Source organism: Buteo buteo, chromosome 19 (assembly GCF_964188355.1).
Source record: "Buteo buteo chromosome 19, bButBut1.hap1.1, whole genome shotgun sequence".
NCBI classification, from domain to species: domain Eukaryota; kingdom Metazoa; phylum Chordata; class Aves; order Accipitriformes; family Accipitridae; genus Buteo; species Buteo buteo.
The window spans coordinates 12,089,672-12,112,774 of NC_134189.1; the positions used below are offsets into that span (position 1 = coordinate 12,089,672).

A 23,103-nucleotide genomic window follows, 5' to 3' on the forward strand; every position below is an offset into this window, starting at 1 on the left:
TTTTGAGATGGGTGGCCTTTTCAGTTTGTCCAACTGCACTGTGGGGATAATAAGAGGCGAGTTGGTCCTGTTTGTGGTAATGAAGAGGCCTGCATGAGGAAGCATGCTACTAAAGGTTTATCGTTACCACTGCAGTCACAGAGCACTGAGGAACATCCCCACTCCAAAAACTTCAATGGGCTGAGCTGCCCCTTTTCTGAACAAGATCTCAGGTTTCCTCCCTGCTTCTGTTCAGTGGCTGCCTTTGCTGGATTGCTCCCTTGAATTCTCTCACCATGACCCTCTCCTGGTCACACAAGCTATGTATCTCTCAGCAAACACCTCTCTTCTCTTTTAAGTCTTGCAGTTTGGGCTGCAAAATCCTGTGAATGTACCTATACTACCTCAGTGCCTGCCTGTTGCTTTGCCTTCCACATTGTAACCATTGCTAACTTGTCAGCCCCCAGCATCTCAGGAGCAGGGTCTGGAGTGTTGGGAAGAAAAGCATCTTACCTGTTGTTCTGAGCGTTGTCCAAGATGACAGGCTTTCTGCAAAGATAGGACTGGGGAACTGAGATGAGCCTTTGTTTCCTGTTTGGTCCTGATCTACTTCAGATGAGGGAAAAGGAGAAAGCGCAGCTCACTGTATGATAAAAAGGGGACATCAGGAACAGGGGACACCACCTCTCCCACCCTGAGAACCACTAGAGTGAAAGCAGAGCGAGTTTGCACCAGGGCATTAATGTGAGGGCTGCTATGCAGGGTGATGTGACCTGTGTAGTCGGGGGCAACAAGCTCATTCAGAGGCCCATTTCAAGGGATGACCAGCACTCAGCTGGGTCTTTCTTTTATTAGGCAGAAGCACAGTTCTTACTGAGAGCTGCCTTTCCATTAGGCAGGAAGTCCTTTGCACTGGATCCTTTATTATATTCTCCCATTCTCCAAAATGTTCTCTATATCCCTTGAATTTTGCAGTGCTTTCTCTTGAACCAAGCCAAACAGAAACCCTAAATCCAATACACACACCACTTCTGCTACAGGGAAAGACTGGAGGATGCCAGTTCAAGCGACAAATCTGGGCCCAGATTTCAAAATTCATTCCTGCTGCACTTGCTGCTGCTTATTGCTGCAGGTACCTGACCTTTGGTCCAGCTCTTTTTTTAATATACTGTATGGGTATTGATTTGGCCAGCAACAAGACACATGTTCTCTCCAGTCTCTTCATGTGGAGAGATACAATTAAAAGTAATTGCCTCTTTTTCTTCAGCAAGCGATGTGTGGGCTGCTTCCCCTGACAGATACTCTGCTGAAGTCCAAACCTAGCCTCTACACAGACAGGAAAATATTGCAATAGCAATAGGCTGGCACTTCCTTATAGTCCTAAATTTGGCATCATCCCTGCAAATGAGCATGTTCTTCTGCCTCACATGTGACTACAAACTCTGTGTCAGCAGCTCCTGGGAACAGGCCCTATTGCAAAGCTTGGTGTCTGCCTCCCAGCTTCAATGCCCAGGAGCTGCTATGTTGTGGTTGCCTGTCTTGTCTCTGCGTGTTGCAGGAGGGCCATTAACGCAGGTGGCCTTACTCCATCATGCTGATTACTCTCAGTTTCCACTGCACCTCTCAATGTAGTGCTCCAAATGTTCAATGAAGGAGTGACCCTGCCATCCTATTCACAGACATATAAAGCAAGGCTCAAGATGGGAACTGAGCTGTTGAAGCTATGTGTACGTGGACATATCTTAGACATGGATTGTGTGTACATGGACATATATCGAGCAACTGAGTCTAAATTCCGGGTTCAAACCTGTGTCTGATCTCTCCAGGCAACAGATGATGTTCTTGCACTAACAATCTGTGCTGCCATCCCCTCTCCACAATAAATTGCTGATTCGTCTTCCTTAAAGGCAAAGATAAAAGTAAACATAAAATATACACAAAATGTTCTGAAACAGGAACAAAAAAACACACACATTCAGCTGGTTGTATCTGTGCAGTTTGCAGGTACTTTCACTCTCCTCTTGTGTCAGTTCTGCGCTTGGGGATAGCAATGGTTAGTGGGTTTTGCAAGCAAGTTTCATCAGCTGCTTGTGAGAGCTGGCTGGGCAATGGCTGCACACCCAGCAGTGTGAAATACATGGAAACAAGGCATTGCCAGGAGAAATTGTGGCCCAGGATTATCATCCTGGATATTTTTTCTGTCCATGCTGCAGGAAGAAGAGGGCTGGCAGTGTAGTACAATATGCTGGCTTTTCCAGTGCACTATAGCTCAAGGGCTGGTCACAACTTCTGAGCTGTTTGTGTAGGAGCAAGAGGCAGCTCAAAGACCTTTTGGCATTTTAGAGCTGTCTAAGGCCTAGTCTGGTTCTCATTCTCGATCCAACACCAATCAAAATAGCTTGGGAACACGGGCACAGGTTCGGAGAATGGACTCTGCAAGGGCTATCTCGCAGTCCCCACATCTACACACACCTAGCAAGCCAGTGTTAGGGTACATGGTATACCCTGGAGAGCAGGATAGCTCCTACAGTAGCTTCTGCACAATTTGCCCAGTGCCACAGTCATTTTTGTGACCCAAGAGCGCAGAAGAATAGGCACTGCTAGTCCTGGCAAGCTCAAATGCCCAGGCAGGATGGCCATGAGCAGGCAGTAGTTGTTGGACAGACTCTCACCACCTGCAGTGAGGAAGACGGTATGCAGGCGGAGATGTGTCTGCTCTTTCACATCCCAGACCTGGCCCTGGAGCCTTCCTGGCCCATCCTCTCCCTCCTGAAAGCAATTTCAATTATTGATGCCACTTGCTGTGTTAGTTTAGCTTTTGCTCGATGTTAAAACTTGTGTTAGAATTGTGTATTGTAAGCATTGTTTCTATTGCAGCCAGGTTGAATTAACCCAACTGCATGAATAAATAATAGGACAGCTTTTAAAACATCTGCAAAAGTGTCAGCCTCCCTTGTGCATTTGGAGGTGGGGCAGAGCTGCCCAGGTTACACGCTAGCCAGAAGAAAAAGGAAGAGAGCAGGGGATTTTCAACAGTATTTGACTGTAATTGGCCCACATCCTTTGGTAACACTAAACTGCTCAGGCCTGTCTGTTTAGGGAGATTCAGTACGTCATTTTCTCTTGCAGAAAAGGCTTCAATCTTTAAAAGTAGGATTTATCTCACCTATTGTTAGCCACCACCAAGCTTAGTGTCTTCTATAAATTTATGAATTCCTTTAGTCAATGGAGAGACACAGGTGCCTCAAGAGTATTGTTTTTCTCAATGTGCTAGGCTGGACATCTAGCTTTTAGGCATTTTATGGTACATGGAATAAATCCCATCTGTAACCAATTTTGAGCATCCCATAGTAACAACCACTCAAAGTGATCCAGCACCCCACAGTAAGATCCAGCCTCTTCTGCTGGGAATCTGCTTCCACAACCTGCCCTGCAGCCAGCTTGAGGAGTTTCAATGTTTACCAGTCCAGGGAATACAGTAAAGAGGTAGCCTGGGCCATTAAAACACTGATCTGGTGCTGAGCAGTTTTGTAGAAAAATCATTTTGTTACTTTGAAAAAGTCAGGCCCAAGGCATTAACACATATTTTTATAGGAGACACATAGACACATCATCATTCTTGCATCCTTTCTTCATTCCTTTCTTTTGTATTACATGCTCAGATGTATTGTTTATTTCTTTTTGTGCACTCTTCATTCTGTGTTTATTTGTTGCTTTTGTTCTCCTTCATTCATATGTCCCTTCCTTTTAGTTAATTCTTCCCCTCTACCTGTTTCTGACTCAGGAATTGCTTCCATTTACAGTTCATTCATGAACAAGATAATGTGAGTGATGCCATGAATGGAGTTGGCTGTGCTGCTGGTACTGGATAGTTTGTGTTCAGGTCACAGGACTTGGAAGTGGAGAAGTGGCTGTCCGGGTGCATTTGCTGCCAGAGGAGAAAGGGGCAGGGATTCAAGCAGAGGAGACATTGTGCTGAGTCAGGGGCTGGTTGGTGTTAGACTGTAAGTTGTTGTTAGACACACTGTCCCTGTGGGTGAGCAGCTCTTCTGTCTGTCAAGTGTGTATTGTCTTCTCTTTCTCTCATGGGAAGTCAGGGAGAGAAAAGCTGCTCTTAGGAGTGTAAGTGCAGAGCAGGGAGCCCAGTGAAGAGGCTGTTTCTCAAAGAAGTGTCCTCCTGGACTAGCAGAGTGAACTTGACAGGTTAGCCCAAACTAGCCTCCTTTCGCCTTCTCACTGAGGACATTACAGAAGATCAATAGGGGTCTTGCATTACAGGAGGGTTTGAGCAGCACAGTGCTGCAGCTTGTGCTGTGGAGCAACAGATAATGATGTGATGGAAACAGGACAGAGGGAAGAATGTGTTAGGCAGTTCTGACCTCCTGCTGCAAGCAGAGCTGTGGCACAGATCAAACTTGTGAACAAGAGCAGCTTCTCCATGACAGGCTTGCAAAGACTGAAGGTGCAGCTTGAACCTACTTAGGTGCCCAGGGAAACAGTGGTTTCCTTTGTCCCTTGGGGGACAAGGGTTCCCAGCGTCCCTTGGAGGGGAAGATGAAGGCTGGACAGAACCCTCCCCTGCATGGCCAATGTGCCTAGAGCGGGAACAGCTCTCCACCTTGCAAGGCAGCTCTGGTGCAAGGCATGGTACACTAGGCAATTTCTTGCTTAGGAAGGAGTGGATGCCCAAGTGAGTAGCCATGTGACCTGCCAACGACCCTGGGAGGACAAGTAGGCATGACTCAGCCCCAGAAAAAAACAGGCAATACATGTAGTGCAGCATCCCCCAGAAAGGGAAGACTGGTGTGGGCCATGGTCTCCATTGTAGAGACTACCCTTGCACAAGGAGAGCATAGAGGGCAGGATTGGGCCACATGCCTGTGCCCACTGGTGCAAGGAATCAGTGAGTCCTGCTCACTCTTGTTTCTGTGAGCCTCAGTTAACGTGCAGGGCAGCCTCCTCCCAGGGAGCTGAGCTCTTCCTCTGCAGTCCACCCTAAGCCTTGTTCATCTTCAGAAAGCTTGTAGGGTTAGGGAAGCTGAGATGAGGGATGTTTTTTATTAATATCTTTGTGCCTTGTGGTTTTAAACTTTCCACCTGGCTGCCTCCCCCCTTGCTCCCTCCCTGAGCATGGGCTGCAGGTTCATTACAGATGCTTCTAGTTGCAGCCCAGCTCCTGCTGCATTGTCACCTGAGTGGAAAAGCTGGAAAATAGGTCATTATGCTTGGGTGAACAGATCCCAGCCCCACACGATACAGCTGCTTCTTGCCTTCACTAAACCCTTTCACCACAAGGCTTTTTTGCCATGTTTAGCCCTGTGCTAAATCCTCACAGCTCTGATGCCACTATGTCCACCCCCTTTTGGGGGCATCTATGCGCTGCAGCCTAGGAGGCAGTATGGCCACCACAGAGGTAATAGCAGAGCAAAATGACCCAACTAGGAGCCCACCCTTTGGTCCTGGCAGCTGGCATGCAATTCTTTGTAGTTGTCAGGTGCCTGTCTGCCGAGTGCCTCGGGACAGACCAAGCTCCACCAAGTGTACAGGTGGCACAAGACCCTGCAAAGTCCACCACCTTGTTTATGAGGCAGGGTGTCCACACTTTTCCTGCTCACTTCAGCAACATGATCCAAACATCCAAAGCCCTGTCCCTGCGGGTGCTGGGCTAAATGCATCTCTGGATGCACTGTAAGCTCAATTCAGTGGCTAGGTACAAGTCTGTGAGAAGGAAGGAGTTGAAACAGGAGAAGTTTTTATAAGGTCATTACTCTGCCCCTGCTTCATTATTCTTCAGACATGCTGGTGGTCCTGGAATAGGCATCTCACAGGCATTCTGCTGTTTGTGGAAAAATGAACTCAGCACTGGTTTTGGCACATGCACATAAGCTGCTGGCTTATTCCTTGGATGCAGAGAGCCTTCCGCTCTCAGCTCAACCTTTGTCTTTACATTGGCTAATCCAGTTCTGGGGAGAGACACTCCCCTTATGCATGCGGTTACACTGCCTTTCACATTGCAGCTCTGCAGGCTGATGAGATCAATGTACTTTTTGCAGTATACTTGACAAGGTATCTTATGTCAGCTTCCAGGGTCTCTACCTTGCAAAGAAAAGACTTCCTTGCTCTGTTTTCACAAAGAAAAGTTGCATTGCATTTCAGGGGAGCTCTGACATAGGCACCACCGTGCATTTGGAAAGTTAATGGGAGTCTGTACAGGAATCTGAGGTCAGGCAAGACAGCAAAACTTGTAGCCACCTAGAAGAGGAGCAGGAACATGGCAGCCCCATGGCACAAAGCTCTTTGGCTCTTTGAATGGACTTTGCTGTGTCAAATTTACTCACAAAAAATATCAGACAGCTATGATCCGCCATTCTTTCTGTCTGTCTAGCAGCAGAAAGTAGCAGCGTACCTCATGGCTCCTCTAGGAGCTATTCCTCAGACCTTTGGCACAGGCTTTGTTAGATAAATCAAATGCAAGGTCAGGCTGACTTTGCTTGAGTCAAACTTTCTTCCTAACCTGTCCTTTCTGCCTGGTCAACTTTTCTCAGGAAGCAGGACAGGGAGCACCCTTCTTTGGGCTGAGAGACAAATGGAAGGGAGTCCTAGGAGTTCATCTAGTTCATCTTAGAATTTACAAAGTAAACCTGCATCTGTCAGTCCGTGAAAGAAACTCTCAAAGGAGAAGCTGAGCATAACTCATGTAGCAATGCCTGTTTGAGTTTGAAAAGAGCTATAAACAGCTGCCTTGTCCTACTTGTGCTAATAAAGACTTGATGCTTTCTGTATCAAGGGCATTGAATTTATTATTTGAGATTTGTACACAAAGGGGAGGATGTGTTAGAGCAGCCTGTGTGGAGGGGAAAGGATTGATCAATGAGGGAGGGAGCAAAAGATACATGATTTAATGCTGGTGGATTGGGGTTACTAGGGTGACCTCAGCAGGTCTCACTGGTGTGTGCAAGGACTCTGCTTTCACATGTCTGGAAGCAGACAATAGCAGCAAAATCACTGGGGTCAGTGCTGAGAAACATCACACATTAGAAAGGATTAAAAAATAATAACAGAAGTCCAACTGCAGAGGTGGTTGCAGCTGTGAACACAGTAATGACCAACCAGAGAAAAACTTTTCTTACTATCAAAGATAAATTCCAAGAAGTAGAATGCCTTGATGTCAACGCAAGGGATATGTGAGTATAAGTATGAGAAAAATAAAAATAACAAAGGAAAGAGGCAGTGGAGGAAGTTTTTGCTGTTGCCAGAAACCATTTGTGAGTGTTTCTGCAGTCCACCTCTTGGAGAGGAAAAAAAAGATTTCATGTAAGATTTTCTATGAGAGCAGCCCCATTGATTCTCTGCCCTTGCTCCTCACCAGTTGTTCCTACATTTTGATTATATGGAGTTTGTGCAGGGAAAGAGCCCACATTTCCTAGTTGAGGTTGTAACGACTCCAACCTTTGAAGGTACTGAACACTATGGTCAGCCAGAGCTCTTGGTAAGTTATTCTGTGGGATTCACTCCAGTTAAGCAATGATATCTCAACTCTTGAATCAATAGGGGGATGGAGGAATGGAGAGAGGTCTTTGAGCATTTGAACCCTGTCCCTCACCCATTTGAGACATCATGCAATAGATTTTTATTCTAGCAAGGCTGCACATGGCATTCAACAGCCTAGCTCACAAAACACCTCCCAACAGCCTACAGCAAACTGCAGCACTGTAGAAAATACCAACAGACACATCTCCAGTTTATCACAGAAAGGAAGAAGAAGAAACTGATGGCAGCACATCCCTTTATTAACAGAGGTTTGTTTGGTAAAATTTCCAGATAATCCTAGGAAATGGAAGGATCCAGAAGAGAGCTAATCCCCTCCCCCTCTATTTTCCTCATACAGTCCCAGACAACTTGTCTTGGGGAAAATTTCCTCCTAACCTTAAATTTGGGGTCAGTTTATCCTTTACAACATGAGAAAGCAAACAAAACACAATACAGAGGATGAAATAAAAGTGAGGGGAGAGATAGAATTAGCATCCAAGGTATATAAATATGAAGTCCTTGAATTTTTAATATACTTGTAATGTCAAGGTGGTGCCATGTGACTGAAGATGAGCAAATTAGTAACTTTGTATTTAAGAAAGCCTTAAAGAAAATGGGATCTTGGCACCTGTGAATTTCTTGGTCTGTCAGATAGAATGTCAGCTTTGAGAATTTATTTATGGGAAAGAATAATGCCAGACAGGAAGGTAAGTGGTACATACCAGAGCCAGTGGAGAGTAGATTAATTCGGTGTCTGTCTTTGTTAAAATAACTGGTTTTCTAGACAAGGCACATGCAGAAGGTAATTCTAGACTTCAACAAAGCATTTGACATGAGAAATTGTTACTTGAGAGTGGAGAAATTAGCAGAGGAATCATAAATGGGGGAGAGAATTGGCTGATGCAAACATTAGTGCCTACATACTCTGCTGAAATGGGAAGTTGGGCCTAAGGGAGGTTATGAGCGGTTTTCTGAGTCTAGTCTTGTGATTAATGCTTGCAGTAATGACCTGGACACAAAAGGTAGGAATATGCTAGCAAAATGTGCCGAAGCCACATGGGGAAGGTGGTGTCATTACAAATGACCAAAATAGCATTCAGTAAGAATAAGAAGAACTAGATTATTTAACTAATGCAGACAGCAAGAACTGTAGTAGTAGGTTTTGGAGACTAACAGTAGGACTTTTATAAGCTAAAAATGCTTCAGCAGGAAACAAGAGAGGTGGCATCCCCTTCTGTGGGTATCTAAATTGGCTATGAATTACCAGTGTGCAATGCACCACTGTGAAAGGAAAAGTGATACCAGATGTATGAGGTGAAGGATTTCCAGCAGATAACAGGGAAGCATGGCACTGAAGTATGGTGGAAATGGAAAAGATTGTGATTGTGTGGAATGGGTAGAAGTGTATAAAGTGAATAGGGGTTTGGACAGAGTGAATTGTTGGGGACTCCTGGTGTTTGTCTGCATGGGCAGAGTTTTACCCAGCCTTGATGCTACAAGCCAGCTGATGTTGCAATGTTAATTCTGTGCAACAGCTTCCATTTCCTATTTTCTCTGAGCTGGCTCTGGTCTTTAAAGACATGTTGTTGCTACAGTGGTTGAGTGGAAGTGAAGAGTGGCGAAGAATGGGGATGTATATTGGGCAGAATGGAAGGTGAGGAGAGGACAAGTGCAGGAACAGCCCAGTGAATAGAGCTAAGAGAAGGATGGATAAGCGGGTAGTGAACAAGTGGATATGCTGAGAGAGAGGGAGGAATGGACAATATGTGAAGGATTACCACATGATAGGAAAGGCAGAAATAGATGGATCTGTATCTATATTGATATTGGTTTGATAGATGTGTCTAAATATCTATGTCAATATAGATGTCTAGATATCTGTATCTGTATAGGTACAGATAAATATCAATACATATATATTTTTTCTCTGTATATGTATATGTAAACATATATGCTGTATATGGTATGATATGCTGTATATATATGTCATGGTGTATATACATAGACATGCATATATATATATATATGGTTAGGCACAAGAATTGCTCATCTGCTGTAGAATGCAGGAATCACTTGTCTGAAATTACTGCCCATTTTAAGTATAATCTGGGCAGCTGTAGTGATGTCTCAGGGCCTCTCCCATGGTGTTTCCCTTGGGGACTGAGCCTTGGCACCACAGTGAAGGAGCCTGCCTGGTGTCCTCCACAGTGGGAGGTGCTGATGAAGGCTGTGTCCCCCTCCCACAGCTGCGTGGTGGACGAGATGGACTTCTCAGGCATGGAGCTGGATGAAGCCCTGCGGAAATTCCAGGCCCACATCCGTGTGCAGGGGGAGGCGCAGAAGGTCGAGCGGCTAATTGAGGCTTTCAGGTAAGAGAATGAGCCCTGCAGCCCCGCTGCTGCAACCAGGTGGAAGCAGAGAACACACCCAAGGCAGAAAACATGCAGCAGCCATGGAGTGAATGGCCAGGGACCTCCCTTCCAAAGAAGGTGATCATGGTGGGGCTTCTGAAGCACGGAGTCCTCTGTGCCACTGCTGCGGCAGAGCCATGTTCTCGTCAGATGTTCAGTGGCATGAAGAGTACCAAGGGCCAGAGTGAGGCCAGTCCTGACATGTCTGCCAGCAAGGGACTCCCTGTTCATTGGTGACTCACGGGAAGAGCAGCACTGGGGATTGCAGGGCTGCTGGGTTGCTCCTTTGGTGCATCCAGAGGAGTGCTTTGCCCTTAGGAAGGCAGGCTGGAGTAGACACCTCCTATATTACCTTTACATAATGACACCAGCCTGAGTAATCCTCTAGTCTCACTTGCTCTTTGGGTTCTTGAGGACAAGAAGGCTGAAGTTTCAGTGGTCTACTTCAGCCATTGGTGGGTAAATTTGCCTTCAGAGAGCAGTCAGTTCCTTCTCATTTGTGTGAGAGTTGGAGTTAAAGGAGGAATTAGATCCGCTTGTGATGAAGCCATTGCCATCCTGGAGCAGAGGACTCCTGTGTTCCGTGTTAAGTGTGTGCATCCCTCCTGCTGCAGCCAGAGGTACTGCATGTGTAACCCAGATGTGGTCCAGCAGTTTCACAACCCGGACACCATCTTCATCTTGGCCTTTGCAATCATCCTCCTCAATACGGACATGTACAGCCCCAACATCAAGCCTGACAGGAAGATGATGCTGGAGGACTTCATTCGCAATCTGAGAGGTGAGGGTCCTGCTTTGATTTTTTTGCCCTCTTTCTGCTCTAAATTCTGCCTAGGTGAAGGCAGCAAAAACCTAGTGGAGCTGCCTTTCTCCAGGGCTGCTGTTGCTCCCTGTGAGCCAGACGTGGAGGGCCCTTTGAGGTGTCTTCTAGGATGCTGGGGAAGGGGAAAATTTAAGCTTTATCTTCTGCAGAAATTTGTTCAGCCTTCTCAGAAACCAACCATTTTCCTTGAGAGATGGTTTCATCTTTTAATAGATCTCGCTGCTTGGAAGCAATCCATTGTGTTACATTTTCCTGTTGTTCAGCTCCATCCTTCTTAGACCCTGCTGGATTGTGCTAAACAAGCCCTTCCCCTCCTTGCTGCTTTGAATACATGAACACATTTTCCTTCTGTTCAGGCTAAATCTTCCCCTTCTTAATTGCTTGCAATTACTTATAGTAACTGTAGGTGTGACAGAGTTCATGCATACATTACCTCTTTGCAATTTCTGATACATCAGTTCCCCAAATCAATTTTCTTCTGTTTTTCAAGGTCAGTCCTTCCCATCTTGGTAATAGGTTGCTAAAAGCACTTTTTCAGATGTGGTCACAACATACTCATATATAGAGCCGCTGCCTCCTCCTTATTTTCAGATCTGCTAATGCAGTTTGGTATTGTTTGGCCTTTTTGACATCATGTCTAGACAAATCCTTGTCTAATTTCCAAGCCATGTTCACTCCTAAGGTCATCCAAGGTCAGCCATCTTCCAAGTGTCTCTTACTGAACATCTGCAATTCAGATGAAGCTGCCTCAAAGTTTTTCCAGTGTAAATCCCTGTCTAGATTTTGAACTTTTGTGGGTTCCTTTGACTTGTTTCTTTGTCCTGACTGCTGTTGAGAAAGTGTCATCTCAGCCTCCCACACCTTCCCCAATTTGTCATCCACTTCAGACTGGTATAATGTGACACTGAGGCCCTCTTTCAAGTTATTTCCTGAGATACTGAATGGGGCTGATACCTGCCATCATCCCCTTTTGTATTACAGATGATAGAACTAACTCAAAAGGTTTTTTTTATGTTAACTTACACTTAGAGTTGCTTGAAAATCTGCCAGTTCACATCACAATGAATTTAGCCAACGTGAGGATCACTCACCTCCAGTGTGTAACACATCACAACTCACTAGAGTGAGTGAATATCACCCCATTACAGACAAGGGGAGACAGTTCATTCCAGACTCACCTGCAGGCCAGTGCCCAGGTCAGTAGCTTCACCAGCCTGTGTTTGAAAAAAGACAGCGTATTCAGGCTACATTTGCAAGGACTTGGATGAGGGAGCCAGGAGATGACAATGCCTCTCCATGCCTCAGCAGTTCCTCACCTCCATCACTCAGGGTAGTACATCTCAGACCAGGGAGCTGGAGGGAAAGCAGAGAAAATCAATATAAAATGACTGAAGGAATTCAAGAAAGAGGAAAGACTGGCAGTTTAATTTGTGGTGTTTGGCTTAGGGAACGGTGAAACAAAACTTTTCTGCCAGGCTCTGCAAGGGTCAGACAGCAAAATTTGGAGAGTTATCTAAGAAGATGTAAAAGAGGAATGGGACAGGGCCAAGACAGAGGTATTGCAGACAGAGTAATAGGAAAGTATTACTCCTAGGAGACATCACAGAAGGAAAATGGAGGAGACCACCAAGCAAACAGGATAGCTGACACTTCTATTGGCAGGAGGAGCAGCTGAATCCCATCATAGATCTCCTCCACATCTAGCACTTCTGATGATATGAAATCAATGCAGGGGTTGCTGCTGAGTGGCCCAAGATATATGAATATGAAATTGTGGCTATAAAACCTTAGGGAACACATGGAAAGGAGCCACCATGCAGAGCAATGGAATAATGAAATCTTCTGCATTGGCCTCAGAAATGTCAGTCTCTTCTGCTGGTGCATTAGGTATGTTAGAGCAAGAAAGAAGACAGCCTAAAGTAAAGCATTACTTTTTCCCTTCAGCCTTCCCAGCACTGCACAATGCAGAGGCAGTAGTTGCCTATCAGGGACCCCAGTTCTTCCCTTTCTTTTTCTCCCTGCCTAGCCTGCCCAACATTTTCTGTGTTCGGCAGGGGTGGATGATGGTGCTGACATCCCACGGGAGCTGGTGGTGGGGATCTACGAGAGGATCCAGCAGAAAGAACTAAAATCCAATGAGGACCATGTGACTTATGTCACCAAAGTGGAGAAGTCCATAGTTGGAATGAAAACGGTGAGCACCCATAACCCCGCTGCCACCCACTCACCCCTCTCACCCCCACCTCCCTCACTGCCCTCTTTTCAGCCTTTTTCCTCTATGCCCCTCCTCCTCTTCTGTAATACTTCCCTTGCTTGTCTTGATGGATTCACTCCTTTTTCTCCAAACACTTTCTTCCTTGCTATCATCTCATTCATTCCTAATTTTGGGGGATCTTGGCCAGAGTTTACAGTATCTAGTGCGGTAATTGTTTGCCCAAGAATCATATCGCAGGTTCTGCCTGCCAATGCAGGTCCTGCCTGCCAATGCTCCAGTGATAGCTCTGCAGTGTTTCAAACTTTCAGAACTTGTGAGGGCATAGGAAGCAGAAGGCAAAGTGATAGAGAACAATTTCACCCATCTGTCTCTAATGAGTTCTTTAAGGATTGCTGGCGTTAAGAGACCCCCAAATGCAGAGACAGCTTCTTTAGCAGTAACCAATCTGTTATGCAAAAACATATATACTGTTTACCCAAAATGAGCAGAATAATTTCTCAAAGCCCAGGAAACCTGCAGATGTCCAGTGGCATAAGAGAGGATGAGCAGTCGCCCAGTGATTGGAAGCCAGAGGTTTATGAAGATAGGATGTGTGAGCAAGAGCGTTGCCTATAGCCTGTCCCACTCCTCTGGTTTGTCCAGATCACAGAGGCATAGCTCACTCTGCTATTGCACCAGGACGAAAAGTGATGGTGAGGAGTGGTGGTGAGGAGACAAGTTGAGTGGGCAGAGCAGGCAGAATTGGCATGTGCTACAGTCACTGGGCAGGGCTGTGCAGACTGAGTGTGGGGGAGACCCACAGTGGCACCTCCCTCAGCCTCTGCATGCTCTTATCGGTCTTCTGCAGGTTCTGTCCGTGCCCCATCGCCGGCTGGTCTGCTGCAGCCGCTTGTACGAAGTGACTGATGTGAACAAAGTGCAGAAGCAGGCAGCTCACCAGAGGGAAGTTTTTCTCTTCAATGACCTGCTGGTGGTGAGTGTGCTCTGGCAATTAGGCACTGCAATGATAAAACTTGCCCTGATTTCTTTATAGAAATCTAAAACCAATCCACAACATCCATTTCCCCCCTCTTCTAAGGACAGACCATCTCCTGGTCCATCAACATTGTAAGACACAGCTCTGGATCCTTCACTGTTAAAAACCTACCAAATCTAAAACTCCTCTAACCCTTGAAAAAACAAACTGTCACATCCTACAGTCATCCAAGTAATGTCATTGCTCTCTCTCATGCCTTTGCCAGCAGGGAGGTTCATCTCATGAAAGGCAGGTTCATTTCTTTGTCTGTTTGTACTATAATAGACAGTGGCCTCCCATGCACTTTAAATCTTTCCTGCCAGACACTTTAAAACCACTGCCTTCTAACATTGCAAAGGCTGTAGGAGAGTAGGTATTACTCACTGGAGCCCCATATGTGTATAGCACTTTTAAAAGTGTTCTGCCCTGGCAACCTTGCAACTGGGTTCAGACAGGTACAAGGGAAGGCAGAGATGCACTGAGACTGGGAGGAGGCCAAACAAGATGGAAGTTCTGCTGAATTTAATGGCAAAATGAAACTGTGGATGTTGCAAAGGTAAGGCTAAAACCAAATCCTTTGTAGGAGCAGAGGACAAGGGCTTTCCCCACCAATTCCTCTGCACCCATTTGTACAGTTGTGAACCTGGGGAGAGGATCTGCTCCTTGCTATCCTTCTACTCCATGGGATAAATCAGATCTATAAGAACTAGTGCTGAGGGAGTGAGGGCAGCACAGCATTCACATATACTCTTGTTCCCAGCTCTGAGGTATTTCTGACAGGCTTCCCTTTGCCTTTTGATCTGGCCCTCGGTGAAGAGAATTGCAAAGTCAGAAATGTGGGCATCAAAAAGCCAGCACCCCTGGGAGACAGGGAGCTGAGCGGGCCCCAGGGCTATGCATACAGAATTTCAGAATTGTTGTTACAAGTGCAGCATGCCAGGCAGCTTTCTGGGCAAAGAGCCTGTCAGTCACCAAGAGTTACTCCCATGTACAATTAACAGAGCTTGGAAAAAGCTTTTGTGCTTTGAGCAGATTGCATTGTTCTTGCCTCACTGTTCTGCAGCACCCTGCACAATGATGCATCTCTCCCTCCAACAGATCCTCAAGCTTTGTCCCAAGAAGAAAAGCTCCTCAACGTACACATTTTGCAAGTCAGTCGGCCTGTTAGGGATGCAGTTCCATCTCTTTGAGAATGAATGTAAGTTCATTGCTCCTTGGTCGCCTGGAGGGGTTTGGCAGGGAAAAGGAGGAGGGAGGGGGCTGTGTCACCCAATGTGAGTTTGCATCAGAAGAGAGATTCCATCAGGGTTACAAGTGTAGGGGAGAAAACTGAGGCTTGGTGCTGAGGAGATCACTGTACGGTTACAGTGTGATGAGAAGAGGCTCCTGTACCTCTTGCTAGGTCTGAGCACCTGCAGAAGGGCTGAACTTAAGCTCATTGAAGGATCTGGCTTGTCATGGTGGCAGGGAGAGCACTAGCGGGGAGGAATGAGGGAATCAATCCCTGGATACATCTCACTGAGCCCTGAGGAGCCAACTGTAGGTGGAGAACGTTGTTGACAAAACTGCTGCTGCCAGCTTTAGCCCCTCTCCCCTCATGCCCAAAGTCACAATTCCCACCTCTACCTTTGACATTGATAAAGCCTCAGGTGCTGCTGCTGCCTCCCTGCACTCTGCCATGCTGTGCTGTGCTGAAAGCTTCCCAAGACAGAAGCAGAGCCCTTGGAACAGCACCCACCAAAGCATGGCAAGAGGCCAGCCCTAGCCAGCCTGACCTTGATGGTCTGGGAATAGAGCCATGATGTGTCATGATTGAGGCTGGTTGTGCGGTGGAGGAGTTCCAGAAACAGGCAGGCTTCCTGCTGGCGCAGGCAGAGAGGCTGCACAGCAGTCCCAGGCAAGCATGGCTGATGCCCACTGGGGTTTTTGTGAGCACCTGCAGAACATGCTGCAAGGAAGGATGACTGTAGCAGCACTGTGGCTATACTAAGTTTTTTACATCCTCCCTCTACCCTATTGGCAGCAGGAGTCACTCTCTCAATACCCTACCCTCTGCAGCACGCAGAGGCTTTCACATCCCTGTATGTACAAAAGAGTCATTCATAACTGAGCATCCCCAGGAGGCACCATCAGAGCTGGGATCAGCTTTCAGGGGTATCGTGACTATCCTGTGAGTGCCCAAGGATCTTCTGGCAAAGGCATCCTGTTGTGTATCCCCTGCAGAGACAGAAAAGCAGATGTCCTAAAAGGCTTGTGATCTGAACAGATGAGACAGACACAGGGTGGGAAAAGGGGCCTGGGACACAAACAGGGGAGCTGAGGGCTGGCAGCAAATAGCAGGTTGGTCCTTTGACTTGTTTGGTAAAGATTGATAAAGGAAGTGGATGGGGAAGGCAGACAGATGCAGGAGCAATGGAGGAGAATAGAAAGCAGGACAGCGGAAGAGAGAAATTAAATGTAGAGGAAAGTGAGGTGGAAGGAGAAAAGGGATTGAAACCACTGGCCATTGAGCAAAAGGTAGAGACAGTCCAGTCACAAGTGTAGCAAGTTCTCTGCACGCTCTCGTTCTCCTGCTTCTGTTGGCTGAATCTCCAGCCACCACCCCCTTGCACCCAACCTGATCTTTAAAACACAAAGCCTTTTGTTGTGATATTTTCACTCTCTGGGCATGTCCTTTCATTTACATTCCTGTGTGTTTTGCCTGTTGGGGAGTACTAAGCAGAGACCTACAAACCTACGTCTTTCTCTTTGTAGTTCTCTCTGCACAGCACGATGAGCTCCCCACCCATGCTGTGCTAACACCCCTGCGATGTTCTCTGCTGATGGACATAGAGACTGGGGAGAAGTCCTGCCACTGTGGATGTTAATGGCTGTTCTGGCTTTGACTCGAGGAGCCAACCTCTCCTGCTGCATCTCCCACAGGAGAAAAAGTGATGCTGGCCTCCTATATATACTGTTTACTCCTCCACAGGTGCAGAAGGGCTTTACAGTCCTACCTCTGTGCTCAGGTTCCCAGAGCCAATGTTGCACTAAGTGTAACTAAGAGCTAGAGTTTTCTGGTTTTGGCAGCGCTGTGGTGCCAGTGGCACTTGGCTTGCTGCTGCAGCTTGGCTATTCTGTTCCCTTGGAGGGCTACAATGCTGCAGGTCCCCACAGTTTGCAGTGTGACAAACTCTAGGCATGCCATTCCTTTGGACTCATGTTGGATACTCTCTGTCCTGCAGAGGTACTAATGCGGCCAACTACTCCAGCATGAATGCCTAATGCCTCTTTATTTTGTTGACATATCTTCTTTACAGATTACCCCCATGGCATCACCCTGGTGACTCCAGTTTCAGGCTCAGAGAAGAAACAAGTACTACACTTCTGTGCTCTGGGTGCTGAGGAAATGCAGAAGTTTGTGGAAGATCTGAAAGAGTCAATAGCAGAAGTGACAGAGCTGGAACAGATACGAATTGAATGTAAGGGCCTCTAATACAATTCACACTCCAATGCCATCGCACTGCATGTGTCTACAAGGGAGAAAGGGTAAAGGAAATGGGTTCTTCAGGAACAGGGGGAAAGAGGATGAGTAGCACAAGTCTGGACAGGATTGTTCTTGTGTTCACCAATAGGGTGAAAAAGCAGTCAGGCTCTGTGACCACCTGCCAGCAGGAGAAATGGAAGAACTTAACTACTTATGATGTTTATGAAACAGGGTGTATGATACAGTGGCCTGGAATAGTGAAGCTTAGACTGGCAGACCCAGAAGACTCTTCTCCATCCCACACTCCTTTGACTATGCAAATATGATCTGTAGATAGCTGGGAAGTACAAGACAGGTCTGGTAGCCTTAGCAGAGTTGTCCTTCACTGCAGGAATGTCTAGGGGACAAGCAGTATGTACTGTGACCCTCTGTGGCCTGTCTTACACATATTAGATATCCATGTAGCCTTTGCTGGCCTTTCTGTGTGTAAACTGATGAGCCAAAGTAGCTCAGCATCAGTGGTTCCTTCCTGTGCAGCAATAGCCTGTATAAATGCAGGTCATACATAGAAGGTCATGTGGAGATATCCAAGTTCCTCCATATGTCAAGTCCTCTCCAGTTTCTGTTTTTTTCTTGGCTGTTCCTCTCTCCCTCCCTTCTTGACACTCTTTTGTCATTTTCTTGCATTAATTCTCCTCGCTGACTTCCCATATTGCTCCTTCAACGTGCTGGTGTCCCTCCCTCCGTCCCTCTCCTCATTCACTTCCGTCTGTCCATCTTGCAGGGGAGCTAGAGAAACAACAAGGGGCAAAGACTCTCTCATTAAGGACCAATGGAGCCCAGATGGAACTGCAGTCTAAGCAAGGCTCTCCAACAGGTAAGAGGACACCCAACTTCCCTTGGTCAAGCAGTGCTGCCTTTGCAAATGCGTTCTTATTGATTCCTGTGAGAATAACTGCAAAAAGAAATGTTCGGTTTTGTATCCTTGGGCAAATACTGGAAATATGAGAACATATGCATTCTTCGAATACCCTAGAAAAGCCATTAAAGTCTCATTATGCAGTCTGTAGCTGTAACATCTAGCAAAGAGATGTTACTGATGAAGCATAGGTAACTGCTGGAAAACCTGGCCCACTTTTTCTTCCCTGAACTGATGCAACACAGTAACTGCCCTTTTAACTTCCTCCAGCCTCCTCACCAACACTTTGGACCAGCCTCTTTGTATCAAAGGCTTTGTGTCCATTCATGCCTTGGCTTGTATGCCAGCAAAAATCAAGCACAGATGTGAGTGGCTACCAACTCACTGAGGTGTGAGAATGGCACTGAGTTCAAGACCTAAGGACAGGACCCCAAAGGGGCCTCCTCCTACCCCACTAAGCAGCTATCATCAGGTTGGAAGAAGGTCTGGATTAGTTCTTGCAGTCAAGAGTCTTGGACCTGCACCCCTCCCTTTAGCTTTCCAGTCCACAGTATGAGAGCCAGCTCTTGACTAGAGGTACAGACCTCATGAGTGAGACCTTTCATTTTATTTCAAAGGCAAGAAGGATTTGGGAGAGAAGGTCTCAGACAGCACAGTGGAGGTAAGTAGAGTGCAGAGCAGCTGAGGTAAGTAATTCTCTCTCACTTCAGCTCTTCTCACATTCTCTGTTGTTTCTTTTCTCAGGTTTTAATCAATGCCTCCCCAGCCAGACTGACAATTTTACCAATTTCCAGAGATACAATTAAAAGTTACTGCTAGGACGGGTAATACAACTTTCAAATCCAAACTAAACTTCAAAGCATTTTCAATCCGTTTTTATAACTGTAACATCCCTCATGGACCAAGCTCCCAAACGCTGTAGACTAACCCACCCCACTGCTTATGGGGAGACTGAGAACCCCACTAAAGACTTCCCTGACATGCTAACTCCATGCAGCATCACATGCAGATTCCCCACAGCCCAGCTTTCCTGCACAATCTCTGCAGCTCTGTCTCTCCATCCCCCCTTGAAGGGGATTAAGCATGGCCTTTGTATATCAGAGACTTTCCCTAGAGCTTCACCTTTCTAGGCAGGGAGCTTGGCTGTCCTGTGTATGTCTATCTTTGCAGGGATGTCTAGCATCCAGTGGGTTGCCTGTTTCTTCACAGACACCCATACTCCCACTGCCTGTGAGGAAACAGGAAAATGCAATCTTCACACTGAAAATCTTATCTACTACTTCCTACTCTCTCCCTGTCTGGAATATGACAATTGTCCTGAATTTGCCCTTTTCCAGGGTAGTTCCTTCCCCTCTTGTCATAGTATATTTACTTGAAGAGTTCAGCTTCTCTGTGGGGAGTGGGTGCTGCTTCTTTTCCCTGAAGACCACCCCATTTCCCTGCAGACACCCCCTTCCTGGGGAAGGTGTCTCTCCCAGCCAATTTCCTACTCCTGTTGGGAGGAGTGTTTCCTTGTGGAGAATGGCTTCCATGTATCCTAATGTCATTAGCACTTCATGGCCCAGCAACCAGTTTTTCCCATAGGATGTTCCACTGCCTGAATAAATATTGACACAATATTATGTCCTGCTGTGCAGTGAGTCTGAGCAACCTCCATGCTTCAGTAGGGACAGGCAGGTCATCCTTGTTCCAGCATGGTGGGAAACTTGGCCACTCCACAGCTTTTCCTTCCCAGTTGCTGGCACTGCTGCCCAACATGCCAGACCCAGTCCCATCTGCCCATCTGTACCACAGCCTAGCTGGAAGTGCCATGCCAACCTGCAAGCACTTGTTTCCTACCCAGGGTTTGTTACTTGACTGACGTTCTGTTTTGAGCCGGCAGCTTTGCTCTGGTTTGGGGTCTCCATTAGCCCATGACCTTGCCAGGAGGAACTATAACTTCATCCACCATCAGGAAACACCATTTTCCTGCTGCATTTCCCCTCTAGGGACCTCCAGTCCAGGACAGCTCCTCCTTTTCAAACTGGACTCAGTGAGCTCCCTTATTTGACTCCATTATCAGCATCTCTGTGGGAACCCTGATGACCTCCTGCTTCCCTTCCCCCTCTCAGCTGCCCAAGTAATACTCTGCCAGCAGAGGAGCATTTCCATTTCTTTGAGATTATCTAATCTGCTGCCATTTCATCATGAATTTCTTTTATCATTGTATGAGCTAGACGGGCATTTTTTCTTTCTTTTTTCTTTTTTTGAAAATCATTTCCTTTCACTGACAAACCATCAAATGGATCAGAGGGAGCTGCCTTTTGCTAGAGTATGTCAGATTTCTGCTTTTTCCTTTGTAAACAGATTAGCCAGTCATGTGGTATACCTTCCTACTCAGAAAGGCAGGGAGCTGGGAAAGGCTTGAGTCTCTCTGTCTCTCTCTATCTCAGATTCAGCTACTGTCATTTTGCTGAAACGTACAATCTCGATTATCTGAAACCTTGCTGTCTGGTTCCCCTCTCCTTTTTGCTGGTGGGGACAAGGGCATGACCTCTGAGGTCTGTTCGTTACCATGAGAATTCATGGATGCCTCCGCTCCTAGGTTGATTTGCGTTCCCTGTGCCGTTTGAATAATCAAAGTTGCACTGCATTTGGGAACGCCGGCCCTGACGCCTTTTATGTGATGGAAAGGACAGGGGCACTTAGGCCTAGATGGGGACGATGGGGCTATTGAGGGGGGGCTATGCAGCCTGGGGTTCTGCCTGTTCTGGTTTTTTTTGGGGGGGGAGGATTTAATGCATGTGAGGCCAACTGGTGGGGGGGGTTCAGGGCAGCCAGTAGCAGCAGATGGGAAAAGTCTTGTAACATTTAATGCTTCTTTGGCTGTTTCTAAACTAGGTGTCAATTCACAACAGGCTTCAAACGTACCAGCACAACTCCGCCCTGGGGCCCGAGAGTGGAATGCAGCCCAGCACGCGTCTTAACATGCCACGGGAGCGGCTGGAGACAGCACTGGTGCCCTCGCACCCCGCCTCGGCGGGGACACTTGTACAGTGCCAGCAGATTGTCAAAGTCATTGTCTTGGACAAGCCGTGCCTCGCTCGAATGGAGCCGGCCCTCAACCAGACTCTGACACGCTACGTCACCTCTGATTCCTGCACCTCCACCCCCTGGCGCAGTGTGGGCAGTGGGCTCCCCGGGACCCCCATGAAGCTGGTCCATCAGCCTCCCCTCCCACCTCCACCACCTCCCTACAACCACCCCCACCAGTATTGCCCCCCTAGCTCCCTGCTTCAGAGGCGCAGGTACTCCAGTGGCTCACGCAGCCTCGTGTAGCCACACCACCAGCACCAAAACAGCACAGACTTCCCCGCTTCCCTTCCCCACCGCCTCCCGGGGACCCTTTCTGCCTACAGAGATCTAGTTTGTGATTTATTTTTTTGTAAAAGAAGAAGAAAAGAAAAAAAAAAAAAAGCCGACTGACCTAACTCTTACCCTGTCTCCCTCAAGATGATGCTAATTGTGAGGAGCCATCTGTAGAAACTGCCAACCTACATGCTCACGCATCCTCACACCCTGCCAGCCCAGCTGGCCTCCTGTGCTCGTGCCGTCCCCATGTAGCACTTTGCTCCCTGTTCCTGAAAGACTTGATGACCTGCTGCTTTCTAGGCACTGTGTCTTCCGTTTGCTACTCCTTGACCTCCTCCCTGCCTTGCATTTACCTGGCCATAGGTTTGTACCCACCCCAAAACTTTGCCAGCCTCAGAGAGAAATGGACTTACCCGTGCCAAGGACCAACCTTGGGGCACTCCCGGGGGTGGAGTTACCCCTGCCACTACTGCTGCTGCCTGCTAAGCTGGAGCTGAGAACTTGTACCACTTGCCATGCTTTCTCCTCATCGCTTTTCAAATATTATCTCCTTGCAGCAGCCGGTTCCAGGCAAAGAAGTGCACGAGTGAAAGAGAGCTCGAGAGGAGGAGGGACTGTCCTGAGCTGCAGTACGACACAAAGATGGCCTCACTCTGAACACCAAAACTCTTTCTGTTGTTATATTGGAGCATTGTACCAGAGACCTCTGCTGAGACCTAGCAGACCTCATGACATGTAAATACACCTGTATGGTAGCATATGTATGACGCATGCTTACTAAAGGAAACACCAAGCAGTTCTGAGGGAGCAGAAGGGAGGGATTAAGCCCAGGGATCTTCCTGGAATGGATGAGTACTTTTCCAAAGAGACGGCACCAAGAGGTGCCCTCCCACCTCAACACAGACACACACATGCACGTGCAAAGGTTATCTTCTCTAGCATAAAACAGACCCACCTCTGCTTTCCTCCTTCTAGCTGGTTTTGTGTTTCCTGCCCACCTGCTTTTTTATATTCTGAAAGCAAAGCCAAGTGTTATACCTTCTGGGGTGGATGTTCCCTTCACTTGGCTCTTCCTCCTGTGTTAGAGGGAAGGGGCTTTTTGGAGACCACCCACATGAGGTCCCATCTGTATCTCTTGCCTGGCTATACTCATGCCTCCATCAGCCTTTCCTATAGGACAGCTGCCCAGATACCAGACTCTAAGGCCTCTTCTCCTCTCTCCTATCCCAGCTTCAAAGTGAGGGGAGGGGAAGATCCTGAGACAGAGATGACAGCTCAGCTCCTCTGCTTTATTGGGGACACTGATGTGAAGGAAGATGGCATTAAAAATGGGCTAGGGATGTATTTTTAGAAAAAAAAATCTCTTTGAGCGGTAGGGAGGGAAGGTATTAATT

General features: G+C 47.2%; 1 protein-coding gene across 1 annotated transcript in view; it reads left to right on the plus strand.

Moving 5' to 3' along the window:
* IQSEC3 (IQ motif and Sec7 domain ArfGEF 3) overlaps positions 1-22,613 on the plus strand; it is a 103,900-nt gene extending 81,287 nt beyond the window's left edge. Inside the window, exons 6-14 of the mRNA XM_075051057.1 lie at positions 9,756-9,878; positions 10,535-10,701; positions 12,798-12,937; positions 13,806-13,931; positions 15,072-15,171; positions 17,273-17,434; positions 18,224-18,316; positions 18,976-19,019; positions 21,239-22,613. Coding sequence (XP_074907158.1) covers positions 9,756-9,878; positions 10,535-10,701; positions 12,798-12,937; positions 13,806-13,931; positions 15,072-15,171; positions 17,273-17,434; positions 18,224-18,316; positions 18,976-19,019; positions 21,239-21,676 — 1,393 coding nt within the window. The 3' untranslated portion in view covers positions 21,677-22,613. The remainder of the gene's footprint in view (positions 1-9,755; positions 9,879-10,534; positions 10,702-12,797; positions 12,938-13,805; positions 13,932-15,071; positions 15,172-17,272; positions 17,435-18,223; positions 18,317-18,975; positions 19,020-21,238) is intronic.
* The last annotated feature ends 490 nt before the right edge of the window (positions 22,614-23,103 follow it).